The sequence below is a fragment of the Octopus bimaculoides genome, chromosome 1, assembly GCF_001194135.2.
Source record: "Octopus bimaculoides isolate UCB-OBI-ISO-001 chromosome 1, ASM119413v2, whole genome shotgun sequence".
In the NCBI taxonomy this organism is placed as follows: domain Eukaryota; kingdom Metazoa; phylum Mollusca; class Cephalopoda; order Octopoda; family Octopodidae; genus Octopus; species Octopus bimaculoides.
In genome coordinates, this window is record NC_068981.1 from 199,789,042 (window position 1) to 199,801,805 (window position 12,764).

Sequence of the window (12,764 nt, forward strand, 5' to 3'; positions counted from 1 at the left end):
TCACTTTCAGCCTCAAATAACTGTTCCATTTGTTCCTCCGTAAACATGTCAGCATCATTGTAGTGTAAATCTCCGTCATCATCAGATTCACTTTCATTTATTCCATCTTTCCACACAACGTCATCCTGAGTACCATCCAGTGCAGACGATATACAACATTTGATAAAACTTTTCACAACAATCTGGGGGTCAAGTTCATTCCATGCATATCAAAGTCAGGTTGGGAGCGCGAACCCTTCCACCTTTAGTGAATGACTTTTCTCCAGTCGACATCCATTCAGTCCATAAATCACGCAATTTGTTTTTAATCGGCTTGTGTCAGCATATGATGTAACTCCAAGTTTAAACGTAGCTGAATAAGATCTCCGAGGCATTTTATGGGCCTGTAATGCATAAAATGTTTTATTGGAGATTAATGTTCAGGTTTAAGTCCCGCTTATAAAAAAAACCCTAGTAAAGACCCACAGTAGTTCAAATATTTAATACTGGTATTTAATTAAGTATCTACTGTTTGCCACGGTAATGATGCAAACTGCCAAACAGCAGGATGAACTATTTAGCGCTAAATTATTAAGCACAATTCGTGCGTAATTAAGCCAGCAACACCTAGTCGAACAAACACTTCCGCACATGCGTAATACAATAATGGTAATGTTGTTAACTGTTAAATGGGAATGTAAATTGTTTTTGTTACATGTTATTCCATGTTCTGAATACTTTTATTTCAATAAATGTTGCTTACTGCAAGTTATGGATGATTCTTTTATGACTTCATTGCTTTCAGGCTTAGCTTAAGGTATTTTCGCACCCGACATCACAAAATGCGTCTGACTAAACATTGCCGGACAGCAAATATAGACTCAGACATTGCTTAGAAAATATTTTTCGTTTTTAACCTTGTATATAGTACGCACTAGGGATTTTGACCTTTAAATTTTGGGAAAAAAACTCGAGGATTTACGGTATCTTTTTCAAATACTTTTACATATGGACACATACAAAGGTAGTAACAGTCAATCAGTAGAATATAGATTGACAAAATAAATGGCAGGCTGAAAGAATTACTGGGGGTGGGGTTAACTCATCACTATTTTTAATTAAAGCCTTCATTCAGAATACATATATCCTAATATATTTCTAGTAGGTAGAAAAGATATCAATTTATCTGACACTGGGAGTAAAGAACTACAAAATGTATTTTGCATAACAATGCAATATTCTGACACTTGCATTTAATTAATTCTTAATACACAATACAATGTTCTTTGGTAATATTGGTTTCAAGTTTTTGCACAAGACCAGTGATTTTATGGGAGGAATAAGTTGATTACATTGACCCCAATGTTTAACTGGTACTTATTTTATTGATACCACAGCCTTAGTGGAATCTGAACTTAGTTCATAAAGAGATGGACAGAATGCCATTAAGCTTTGTGCCTGGTGTGCTGCTAGCTCACAGTTCTTTGTTAATATGAAAATTATTTGTTTACAAGCAGAGTTCTGGTGAAAGCAAATCATATAACCATCTGTGACTTCTTTGATATTTTTCTACAACTCCTTTGGATTATATGTTTACAATATTTAAGATTATGGTTCTGTATAAAAATAAAATAACATAATTTTAAAATAAACTTTCCTCTTCATTTTAGAACGTTTTCAACATTTGTTTGTTTATCTTGTTAGAAAAAGAAGACAAGTGTAATTTAACAAACGAAATTTTAAAATTGAAAATGGAAAAGTTATGCATTATTTTGCACATCCATACAGCTTCTTTCATTTAGTGTGTGTATATACAAATTATGAAAGCCTCTTTTTGTGTGCACATGTATAAATAAACGACAGCTTCTTTTGTTTTCTGTGTGTGTGTGTAGTATCAACATATTTACTACAGGAAAACTATGCAGAAATATGGTATAATATTCTCTCATGGATTGCAACAAGTGAAAAATTCTTTCAATAATTTGTAGGATAAAATGTCATACCATCAAGTAAGTAATCCACATACAAAGACAAAAGCTTCCTTGATTTATAGACTCACATAAAATGAAAGAAGCTCTCATTTGTCTTGCACTGTATAGATGCAGGAAAATGTTCCTAATTTTTTCATTTTGAATTTCAAAAATATATTTCACGTATAATGCTTTTATTAAACATACAGTAGTAAGTTCTCTCACCAATGGAGATATACTTGTTACATAAAATATATAGCTACGAGGTTGTTATTATACTGTTATATATTCATTGTAATCATCATGTCCTCTTTCCATGCCGGTATGGGTTAGACGAGTCATCATAGCCAAAGTCACTGCCCTCTGAAATGGGTCAGAGGACAATGTCTTGCTTGTATGTTCCATTTTTGCAATAGTTTCTATAACTAAATGGCCTTCAGAGAACCAATCTGCATGAAAACATTCATGGTTGTACAGGACACTTTTTAGAGAATGACTTCACATTGATATGGTTACTCTTACACTTGTAAATGAATGCCTACAAATGTGGTTGTGTGATTTTCATGAGATGATGATTTAGTACAGGTATCAGTCATGCAGCTTTTCTCCTCTATGAATATACTTGTGTTTAATTAAGTTACAATGTTCAGAAAATGGTTTCTTGCAGATCTCACGGGGATGTGGTTTCTTTCTTGTGTGAACGTATTTGTGTTTAGTTAAATTATTGGATACAGAGAATGACTTACCACAACGATGTGGCTTCTCTCCTGTATGAATGCGTTTGTGAGAGGATAAACTGCTTGATTCTGTAAATGTTTTACCACAAATATTGCAGCGATATGGTTTCTCTCCCGAATGAACACGTTTATGTTTAACTGCATCACCTTTTTCTCCTCTATGAATCCGTTTATGTCTAGATAAGACACTACTTCCAGAGAATGATTTACCACAAATATCACAATATGACTTCCCTCCTGTATGAATGCATTTATGAGTAGTTAAACGATTTAGCCGAGAAAAGGATTCACCACACGTACCACAGTGATATGGTTTTTCTCTTGTATGAATATATTTGTGACTACTTAAGTTGCCCCGTGAAGAGAATGATTTATCACAGATATCACAACGATATGGTTTTTCTCCTGTATGAATATATCTGTGATCGGTTAACTCACCACTTACAGAGAATGATTTACCACAAATATCACAATAATATGGTTTTTCTCCTGTATGAGTTCGTTCATGATTAGTTAAGATACTACGTTGTGAGAATGATTTACCACAGATATCACAATGATATGATTTATCAACTTCATGAACATGTTTGTGAGTAGACAAACTACTTCCTGTAGAGAATGATTTACCACAGATATCACAGTGATATGGTTTTTCTCCAGTATGAATATATCTGTGAGTTGTTAACACACCACTTCCAGAGAATGATTTACCACAAATATCACATTGATATGGTTTTTCTCCTGTATGAGTTCGTTTGTGAATAGTTAAGTTACTACGTTGTGAGAATGATTTACCACAGATATCACAATGATATGATTTATCTACATCATGAACATGTTTGTGAGTAGACAAACTACTTCCTGTAGAGAATGATTTACCACAGATATTACAGTGATATGGTTTCTCTCCAGTATGAATGCGTTTGTGTGCAAGTACGCTATTTCTACGAGAGAATGACTTACCACAGATATCACAATGGTATGGCTTCTCTCCTGTATGGGTGCGTTTGTGAGAAGCTAAATTAGTTGCTACAGTAAATGATTTACCACAGATATTGCAGACATATGGCTTTTCTCCTGTATGGGATCGTTTGTGAACAGTTAGGTAACTTGCTTGAGAAAATAACTTACCACAGATATCACAATCAAATGTCTTCTCTCCGTGAATTCGTTTGTGAGCAGTTAAGTTACTTTTTTGTGAGAAAGATTTAGAGCAGACATCACAGTGATAAGGCTTTTCTCCTCTATGAATGCATTTGTGAGCAGTTAAGTTGCTACTTTTAGAGATTGATTCACCACAGATATCACAGTAAAATAGTTTTTCTCCTGTGTGAATACGTTTAGTAGTTAGATTACCTTTTATAGCAAATGACTTTTTACAGATATCAGTATTTGTAGACTGTGCTTTACATCTAATCTTGTTTTTGCTTAAATAATTTTCCATAATTTTCCTTTTCTCACCAATGATATACTTTTATTTTTCAAGTTTTTCTTAGTGCTGTATTTCCACCAGTTCTGATCTTTGATTGTATCATAAGCTGTAACTTCATTGTAAATTTGTCCAAGTGTACTTAGTAAACGTTCCAGTCAGATAAGTACAGCAACATTGCTAATCTTAGTTCACAGGAAATATCTGACTGCAATTCTTCCAAAGATTTACATCAACACAACTGTATGTGTTTGGTCTAACATTTTTCTATAGATTTTTAAAAGATGATACTTTTGAAATTCTTCAATTCCAATATTCTGAAATAATAGAAACAATATAAAATATAATGGATATCAAAACATTAGAGATTCAACATTGGACATTTTACTAAGTTTCTCATATGAGAAATAGAATAAACCTTGGTTGTTTGATTGATTGAATCACTTGCTAATTAGAAAGTAAACGAGTATCTCAGACACAAGCACCCTCATCATGACAGTCTGTGATAAGGCTACAATCACACGTACAATTCACCTAACTTTCACACAGTTTCTGTCTCTCTAATTTCACCCACAAAGTTTGGATCAATCCAAGGCTTACAGTAAAAGACACTTGCCCAAGATGCTATACAGTGGGACAGGATCCAAGACTACAAGATTGTGATGTGAACTTGTTAACCATTTGGCCATACTGTGCTTAAAATACTGATAAACTGTAGAAACAAGCATTTACTTCAACTACTGAGTTTTACATTATAATTTATTATCAAAATTACATCATCCAACTTTGTGTGAAGTGTATCTATTTAGACTATACCTACACCTTCAGACTGCATGACATTAAATGTTAAACTACAAATGTGGGATAGCCCTGGACCGACCCTTACACAACCTGTTTCATCCCTCTTACTACACTGTCCAATCTTTTGTCATTAACCCATTGACACTAATCCCTTCTTTTTAACATGTCCCTTGCATACTCCTATTATTTTCTTCCAACCAAAAGTGACAACTCTGTTAATCTCTCCACTACCACCTTCTCACAACTATAAATCTGTACTTCTCATCACACTTTACCCTCTCTTATTGTGCACACACACACACATTCTCTCCCTCTCCTATTCTCTTTCAGTGATAGGGGTCTTTATAGGCTCCTTAGTCTTGCAAGATAATCTCATTTATGCTTTACCAATTGTTTTCATAATTGTGATGCTTGTATAATCTGACCCGTGACAAATAATAGGCTGTTCATTTGATGTCTTTTTATTAAAAATAAAAAATATTATTTATTTTGTTTAGAAAAAACTCTCATAGGATCCACTAGTCACGACTAGCTAAAGCGGATGCGCGAGTACGCGCACCGAGACCACTCTCAAAACGAAAGATCGCCCCCTGACCTCCTAATATGCTGCAAACTCCTTATTTTTGTTCGGAAAAGGTGGGGAAACCGGACCCCCGGTACTATCCAAGAAGAGTGGTCCCGGTGCGCATCCGCGCTAGCTAGTCGTGACTAGTCGATCCTACGACTACCTAGCGCGAGTGCGCGTCATGCGCAAAACATGTCTGAGGGTTTTTTCTAAACAAAGTAAAAAAATTATACACTACCTGTTTTTGGTAAAGAGTCCATTAAAAAGTCGGGCACTATCATGCTATTAGCTGTCAGAAGTGAAAGTGCTCACTGCTAGTGAAGTATCTGTCTGTCTGCCTGCATGCCTGTCGATTCTTTGGCTACTGACAGCTAATACCATGACTGGCCGGAGCGAGCTATCTGTCTGTCTGTCTCTCTATCTATCTATCTATTTATCTATTACTCGAAAGTTCGCGCGTCCGCGCTAGCTAGTCGTGAGCTGAAAACACAAATTTAATATAAAAACATATTTCCTGAAATTGCAAATTATTTAAAATATAAAAATATAATTTTCAACAGAGAGAATTTATCAAAATAGAAAACAAATGAAGTTTGAAGTTTAAAAATAATAGGATCGACCACTCACGACTAGCTAGCGCGGACGCGCGAACTTTCGAGTAATAGATAGAGAGAGATAGAGAGACAGACAGACATATAGCTCGCTCCGGCCAGTCATGGTATTAGCTGTCAGTAGCCAAAGAATCAACAGGCAGATACTTCACTAGCAGTGAGCACTTTCACTTCTGACAGCTAATAGCATGATAGTGCCAAAAGTCGGTCTTTTAAAATCGACTGTTGTTCAATGGTATCAGTACAAGTAATTATCTTTTGCGTAACCCCTACCAAATTGGTGGACTTGGGCACATCGTAGAAATAGATGAATCTATGATGTGCAAATACAATGGAGGATGGGATAGAGGGGATAAAAATAGGTTTTTTAGTCTTTGTACCTGACCGTTCTTCTGAAACTCTTCTATCACTTATTAAAAAATTTATCAAACCAGGGACGACTATGTTCTGATCGTTGGGGTGCGTACAATGGGACTCTTTACCAAAAACAGGTAGTGTATAATTTATTTACTTTGTTTAGAAAAAACCGTCATACATGTTTTATGCGAGTGCGTGCACCGGGACCACTCTTCTTGAAAAGTACCCTCAAAACGAAAGATCGTCGGTCAGGGTGCTTGATTCCACATTAAAAGTTGTTTCTTTTTTCTCTCTTAGTGAAAATCATGCGGGTGAAAGGTTCAATATTTACCGAAATCTATAGTTATGCCGACAGAATCATGTTAATGTTTATAATATTACCCGAAAACGAAATATAAAAAAAAGTGCAACGGGTTTTTTAAAAAATATCGAAGTTATGAGGGGTTTTAGCACGTGCTTCCATGATAATTCCGCCTGAATACCTTCAATTTTTTAATACTTACAGAAATGATTTATAAAGGATGATGCTGTAACTCCGTTTGGTTGTCAGTAGTCATGCTGGATAAATAGTTTTCTCTCCTGACATTCCGCGCTCCATTCATGGCACTTCACGTTGAATTCCCCTTGCAGATTCTTATAAGAAAACAAGCAAGTCACTTACAGGGACCCTAAAACTATACGAGTTTATTCCGGCTCGGAACATGATTAAAATATCTCAGTGGAATTTTACAAAGGTTACAAGAAAGGTAATAATAACAGATCTATCTGGAAATATACAATAGGGGTTTTCTTCGGGTAAAATAAAAAAGAGGAAGTTGAGGAAATAACCCTTAAAGATAATCATCCATTTGAGATAGGTTAATAGTTGTTATGGAGAACGTGTTGAATGTGGAGGTCTGGCATAAAATGCTGAGTCGCACAAATCCAAATCGGAATCAGCTGAAAGTCAACCGTCAACAGGAATCCTTTGTGGCGCGAAGCCAAAGAGCTGCCACCTATAGGGATCGCCTGTAAACACTTAGCTACCAAGGGAGGTTACCCAACCGCGCTGTATACGGATTGATGCGAGCACAACTCTCGCTAAACTATTTGTGCTACAGAAGCAATTTTGAAAACCACAACACAATCCAAACACAAGCGAAAATCAAGTCTATTGCACATGCGTATAATATAAGAAAACATAACTCTCGTTATATCCCCTTTTCGGTTTCTCCGTCAAAAACTACGTGTACTCCATCCCATGCAGCTGTGGTAGGTTATACAAAGGCGAAACATGCCGTCCCTTCAAAATAAGGGTAGATGAACATAGCAAAGCTTGACACGAGGAGATATTGATAAATCGGGTATAGCTGATCATGTATGGAAAAATGGAGACCACCTCCCCTTTGTGGGATGAAGTTAAAAAAAAATAGACAGAGAACACCACTGGAAAATACGATATTAGATTTTCACTCCATAATTGCCCACGGGTATAAGGCGTAGTGTGGAGGCGCAATGGCCCAGTGGTTAGGGCAGCGGACTCGCGGTTTCGATTCCCAGACCGGGCGTTGTGAGTGTTTATTTAGTGAAAACACCTAAAGCTCCACGAGGCTCCGGCAGGGGATGGTGGCGAACCCTGCTGTACTCTTTCTTCCTGTTTCTGTTGTACCTGTATTTCAAAGGGTCGGCTTTGTCACGCTGAATATCCCTGAGAACCACGTTAAGGATACACGTGTCTGTGGAGTGCTCAGCCACTTGCACGTTAATTTCACGAGCAGGCTGTTCCGTTGATCGGATCAACTGGAACCCTCGACGTCGTAAGCAACGGAGTGCCAACAACAAGGCGTAGTGGTTAAGAGCGCGGGCGACTAACCCCAAGATTCCGAGTTCGATTCCAGACAGTGACCTGAATAATAATAATTTCAAAAAATACCTTAGGTTCAAAATAATATCACAAAATACATTAGGTTCGAAATTTCCCTGATGAAGGCTAGAGGGTATATCAGCCGAAACGTTGTGTTAACAAACGAGATGAGGACAAATATCTGTCAAATGGGCTTCATTGGCACGCAAACAACACTGGAAAATACGAAAACTAAAATAAGCAGCACATATGCTAGGACACAACAACCTCTTATTTTCTCTTATTCCTTTCTGTTGAAGAGCATATGTTCGAAACATAAATGCGTAAAACTAATACATTTGGTTGTTGTTCATACACCTGTCTTTGTCTTTTGTTTCTCTATAAATTTCAACTACATACAAAAATACTCTGCTAAAGTTGTCGTATTTGTGTAATTCTAACCAATCAATGACGTGTAATTACTGCTGCTGTTTGCGAACAACAACTTCCGGGTCCATTGAGAAAACGATGAATGTTCGACAACAAAAATTTGAATTGAAAATCTCCCCTAACAAAACCCTTCTTTAATAACCAAAGATGTTTTTATAGCAACATAGGTTTGCTGTATCAGGGTTGATTTGAGGCTAAATAACAACAGAATTATTTCTAAGACAGACCAACGACGGCGCCTTTATGTGGTTGCATGACCTGCGAGAAAAAGTAGCCAAACTCTTTTCATATACAGAATAGAAAAATCGGCACTATCATGCTATTAGTTGTCAGAAGTGAAAGTGCTCACTGCCTGCTAGTGAAGTATCTGCCTGTTGCTGGCCTGTCGATTCTTTGGCTACTGACAGCTAATACCATGACTGGCCGGAGCGAGCTATATGTCTGTCTGTCTGTCTGTCTCTCTATCTATCTATTTATCTATTACTCGAAAGTTCGCGCGTCCGCGCTAGCTAGTCGTGAGTAGAAAATACAAATTTAATATAAAAACATATTTCCTGAAATTGCAAATTATTTAAAATATAAAAATATAATTTTCAACAGAGAGAATTTATCAAAATAGAAAACAAATGAAGTTTGAAGTTTAAAAATAATAGGATCGACCACTCACGACTAGCTAGCGCGGACGCGCGAACTTTCGAGTAATAGATAGATAGATAGAGAGAGAGACAGACAGACAGACATATAGCTCGCTCCGGCCAGTCATGGTATTAGCTGTCAGTAGCCAAAGAATCGACAGGCCAGCAACAGGCATGCAGGCAGACAGACAGATACTTCACTAGCATTGAGCACTTTCACTTCTGACAGCTAATAGCATGATAGTGCCGAAAAATCTCTATCCTGTGATATACACGTAAGAGTCCATCATGTTTGGGAAGAAAGACGGAATGGTCACAATTGGGATGTCTTTGATCATATCTGTTTAATCAGATCCAACTCGGGATTAAACGACAAGTGACGAAGGGAACGAGACGAGGCAACGAGAGAGCCTTTACCTGGTCTCTCGAGTTGCTAGACGAAAAGACAAAAAGGAAAATGAAATTTCCGTCTTCAAAAAAAAAAAAAATGCAAGTTTATATTATTTTATAATGTTTGCTTAGGAATTCATTACTTCTAGAAAAGAATAAGACAAAATGGTCATGGCTGGAGCGCCTTTTCTCACAGATCCATTACAATCAGAGCTATCCTGTGGTTAAAACAATATTCTTCACTGAATGATGAAGCAGCTAAAGTTAAGAAAAGTTGAAAGAACAAAAGACAGCAAGTATCCATATTCCAAATATAAGGATTCCCTTGACTGGTGTAATTTATTCAGATTTTCGTATGAAATAAATAGAAAATGTTATGGGAACTCGGTACATATTATAGGTATAAAAACCTATGTAGCTATAGAAACATCTCTGGTTATCAAAGAAAGGTTTTTGTCAGGGTTTTCTCAATGGACCTGGAAGTTGTTCGCAAACAGCAGCAGTAATTTTCTTCAGCTGAATACACGTCATTGATTGGTTAAAATTACTCAAATACGACAACTTTAACACGAAATAACTTCTAAAATACAAAATTTTGTCAAAAGCGTTAAGAGTAAATCCTGTTCTATGTGATACATTCTACCGAAGTTTCAAAATGTTTAGTTAAAAAGAGTTAATTTAAAAATTTGGCCGTCAGATTGAAAAGATCCCAAGATTCTTCAGTGGTTGGCACGGCGTCAACTAATTTATACACGTGCAAAAATTGCAATTCGCAATGTTACCTTATTTGTTGTTTAACAGTAAGTTGACTTATGTTCTTTTACTTGTTATCTCCTTAATTCTTATTTACTTTTTTAATATCTCAACTTCCTGTCCATCACAAAATCGCAGACTACACCATACACGTGAACACAAAAACACAAAATTCACTTGTGAAGTTGTGAAAAACACTCGCCACCCTGCCTGACGAAGGTCACTTACTGCTAGTTCTCACTACGTACGCAATCATGTGCTGCCATTTGTTGGCGCGCTACAGAACTAGTTAGGGAAACTTTTTGATACTACCTCGTACATTCATTCACAAATGTTTATATATAGCCGTGTATATAAAGCCGATGACATAAATATGTTAATGATCTTTATTTTATTTTTAGATCAAATAAATAATCTTTTATTACATATATAACACATATGTATATGATACAGAGATAGTACAAAAGAAAGATAAAGAAAAAGGAACACAAAACAAAAAGGGGGAGAAAGAATTGTAAATTCTCGATCTTTCGTGTGTGTTAATTCTTTTTTTATGTGGATTATTTGGAATGAATAGTTAAGCCAAGTAAGTGATGTTGTTTGGTCTCAGTTTATCCCGATTGTGAAGTTTACGATGAAGAGAGTGGCAGCCGTTTTTTCTTTTTCTTTTGCATTTTTAAAACTATAATGTATCTTTCCTATTATACGTCAACAGTTTTCTTTGTGGGGAAATTAGCTGCCCTTTCTAGCAGGTCGCCCAATTATGTTGACACTCTCACTAATACGTGTTACTTAAATGATTCGATTGAAGGAAGAATCTCATATAACTTCTATTATTTTGAATGCGTTAACGAATGCCTAAAATTGTGTTAGGGACTTTTACCATATGTCACCGGTGTCATTGAGATGGAGAAAATTTTCAATGACACCACTGAGTAAGTATCTTCATTATTTAGTTAATTTACGTCATGTGTAGTAATTATTCGAATTATTTCATGTAAACACAGTTCCGTACTATCTGAGACGAGAAACAGAATCCTAATCGATAGCATTCAAAAGCATTTTCAGTTTTTGATGCTTCCTAAATTATTTAATATGGAAGACGTTAATCCCTTGGACACTTTTAATAACGCACCTGTTTTCAACAATATCGATTCAGTAACAGAAATACACAGTGGTGAGAAATCTTTATCTTGTGAAACATTTACTAAACAAATATCACCAGACAGAAATATTCCTGAATATTGTTGTGAGGTTTGTAAGAAAACATTTTCTTCAGAACAGGAATTCTTTACACACAAAGAAATACACGACAGAGGAAAACCCTTCCACTGTGAAATATGTGGGAAAGCTTTTGATTATAATAGTTATTTAACGAAGCACAAAAGAATCCACACTGGCGAAAAACCGTTTCACTGTGAAATATGCAGGAAATCTTTTGTTAGTAATTCGAATCTTCTTATACACAAACGTAGTCACAGTGGAGAAAAACCTTATCATTGTGATATATGTGGGAAATCATTTATGATAAACAGTTATTTAACAACACACAAAAGAATCCACACTGGAGAGAAACCTTGCCGTTGCGAAATCTGTGGGAAATCTTTCTCTGATTATTCTAGTCTTATAGTTCACAAACGCAGTCACACTGGAGAAAAACCCTATCACTGTGATGTATGTGGCAAATCGTTTGTCTCCAGCAGTAATTTAACTAAACATAAAATAATACACACTGGAGAAAAACCGTTTCACTGTGAAATATGTGGGAAATCTTTCACTCAGAATTCAAGTCTTGTAATTCACGTCCGTAGTCACACTGGAGAACAACCATATCACTGTGAAATTTGTGGGAAATCTTTTGGAAATAATCGTGATTTAAAAAGTCATGAACGAATACATACTGGTGAAAAGCCGTACAATTGTGAAATATGCGGGAAATCATTTTCCGTTAATTCTTGTCTTGTGGTTCACAAAAGAATCCACACTGGAGAAAAACCTTATCGTTGTGATATATGTGGAAAATCGTTCTCTGATTATTCCAGTCTTGTAGTTCACAAAAGAATCCATACTGGTGAAAAGCCATATCAATGTGGAGTATGTGGTAAATCATTTATCACGAATGGTCACTTAAAAACACACACACAAATACACAGTGGTGAAAAGTCTTTTAACTGTGAAATGTAAGAAAGTTTTGTAAATCTAAATCTACAAGTATATGTATATATATATATATATATATATATATATATATATATATATATATAT

General features: G+C 35.9%; 3 protein-coding genes across 6 annotated transcripts in view; 2 read left to right on the plus strand and 1 right to left on the minus strand.

Annotated features, from left to right (window-relative positions):
- Positions 1 to 1,197: 1,197 nt before the first annotated feature.
- Positions 1,198 to 8,879, minus strand: LOC106877323 (zinc finger protein 665). 2 transcript variants are annotated; one of them, XM_052974030.1, is made up of 2 exons: positions 6,953 to 8,879; positions 1,198 to 4,432 (listed from the first exon to the last, which is right to left on the minus strand). In XM_052974030.1, exon 2 carries the CDS (start codon positions 4,128 to 4,130, stop codon positions 2,538 to 2,540), a length of 1,593 nt encoding a protein of 530 aa, XP_052829990.1. In that variant the 5' UTR covers positions 4,131 to 4,432; positions 6,953 to 8,879; the 3' UTR covers positions 1,198 to 2,537. The 2 variants fall into 2 exon arrangements, with proteins under 2 accessions (XP_052829990.1, XP_052829993.1); XM_052974033.1 differs by lacking the exon at positions 6,953 to 8,879 and adding an exon at positions 5,720 to 5,827.
- A 2,536-nt stretch (positions 8,880 to 11,415) lies between these two features.
- LOC106877327 (zinc finger protein 271) overlaps positions 11,416 to 12,764 on the plus strand; it is a 20,210-nt gene continuing 18,861 nt past the window's right edge. For 2 of the 3 annotated variants that reach the window (XM_052974042.1, XM_052974046.1), the window contains exon 1: positions 11,441 to 12,679. The gene's annotated coding sequence lies outside the window, so the exon portion shown is untranslated. The other variant, XM_052974062.1, reaches the window with a different exon arrangement.
- The window catches only part of LOC128249714 (zinc finger protein 675-like), an 18,210-nt gene continuing 17,040 nt past the window's right edge, over positions 11,595 to 12,764 (plus strand). Inside the window, exon 1 of the mRNA XM_052974158.1 lies at positions 11,595 to 12,173. Within this exon, the coding sequence (XP_052830118.1) occupies positions 11,595 to 12,173 (579 nt within the window). The remainder of the gene's footprint in view (positions 12,174 to 12,764) is intronic.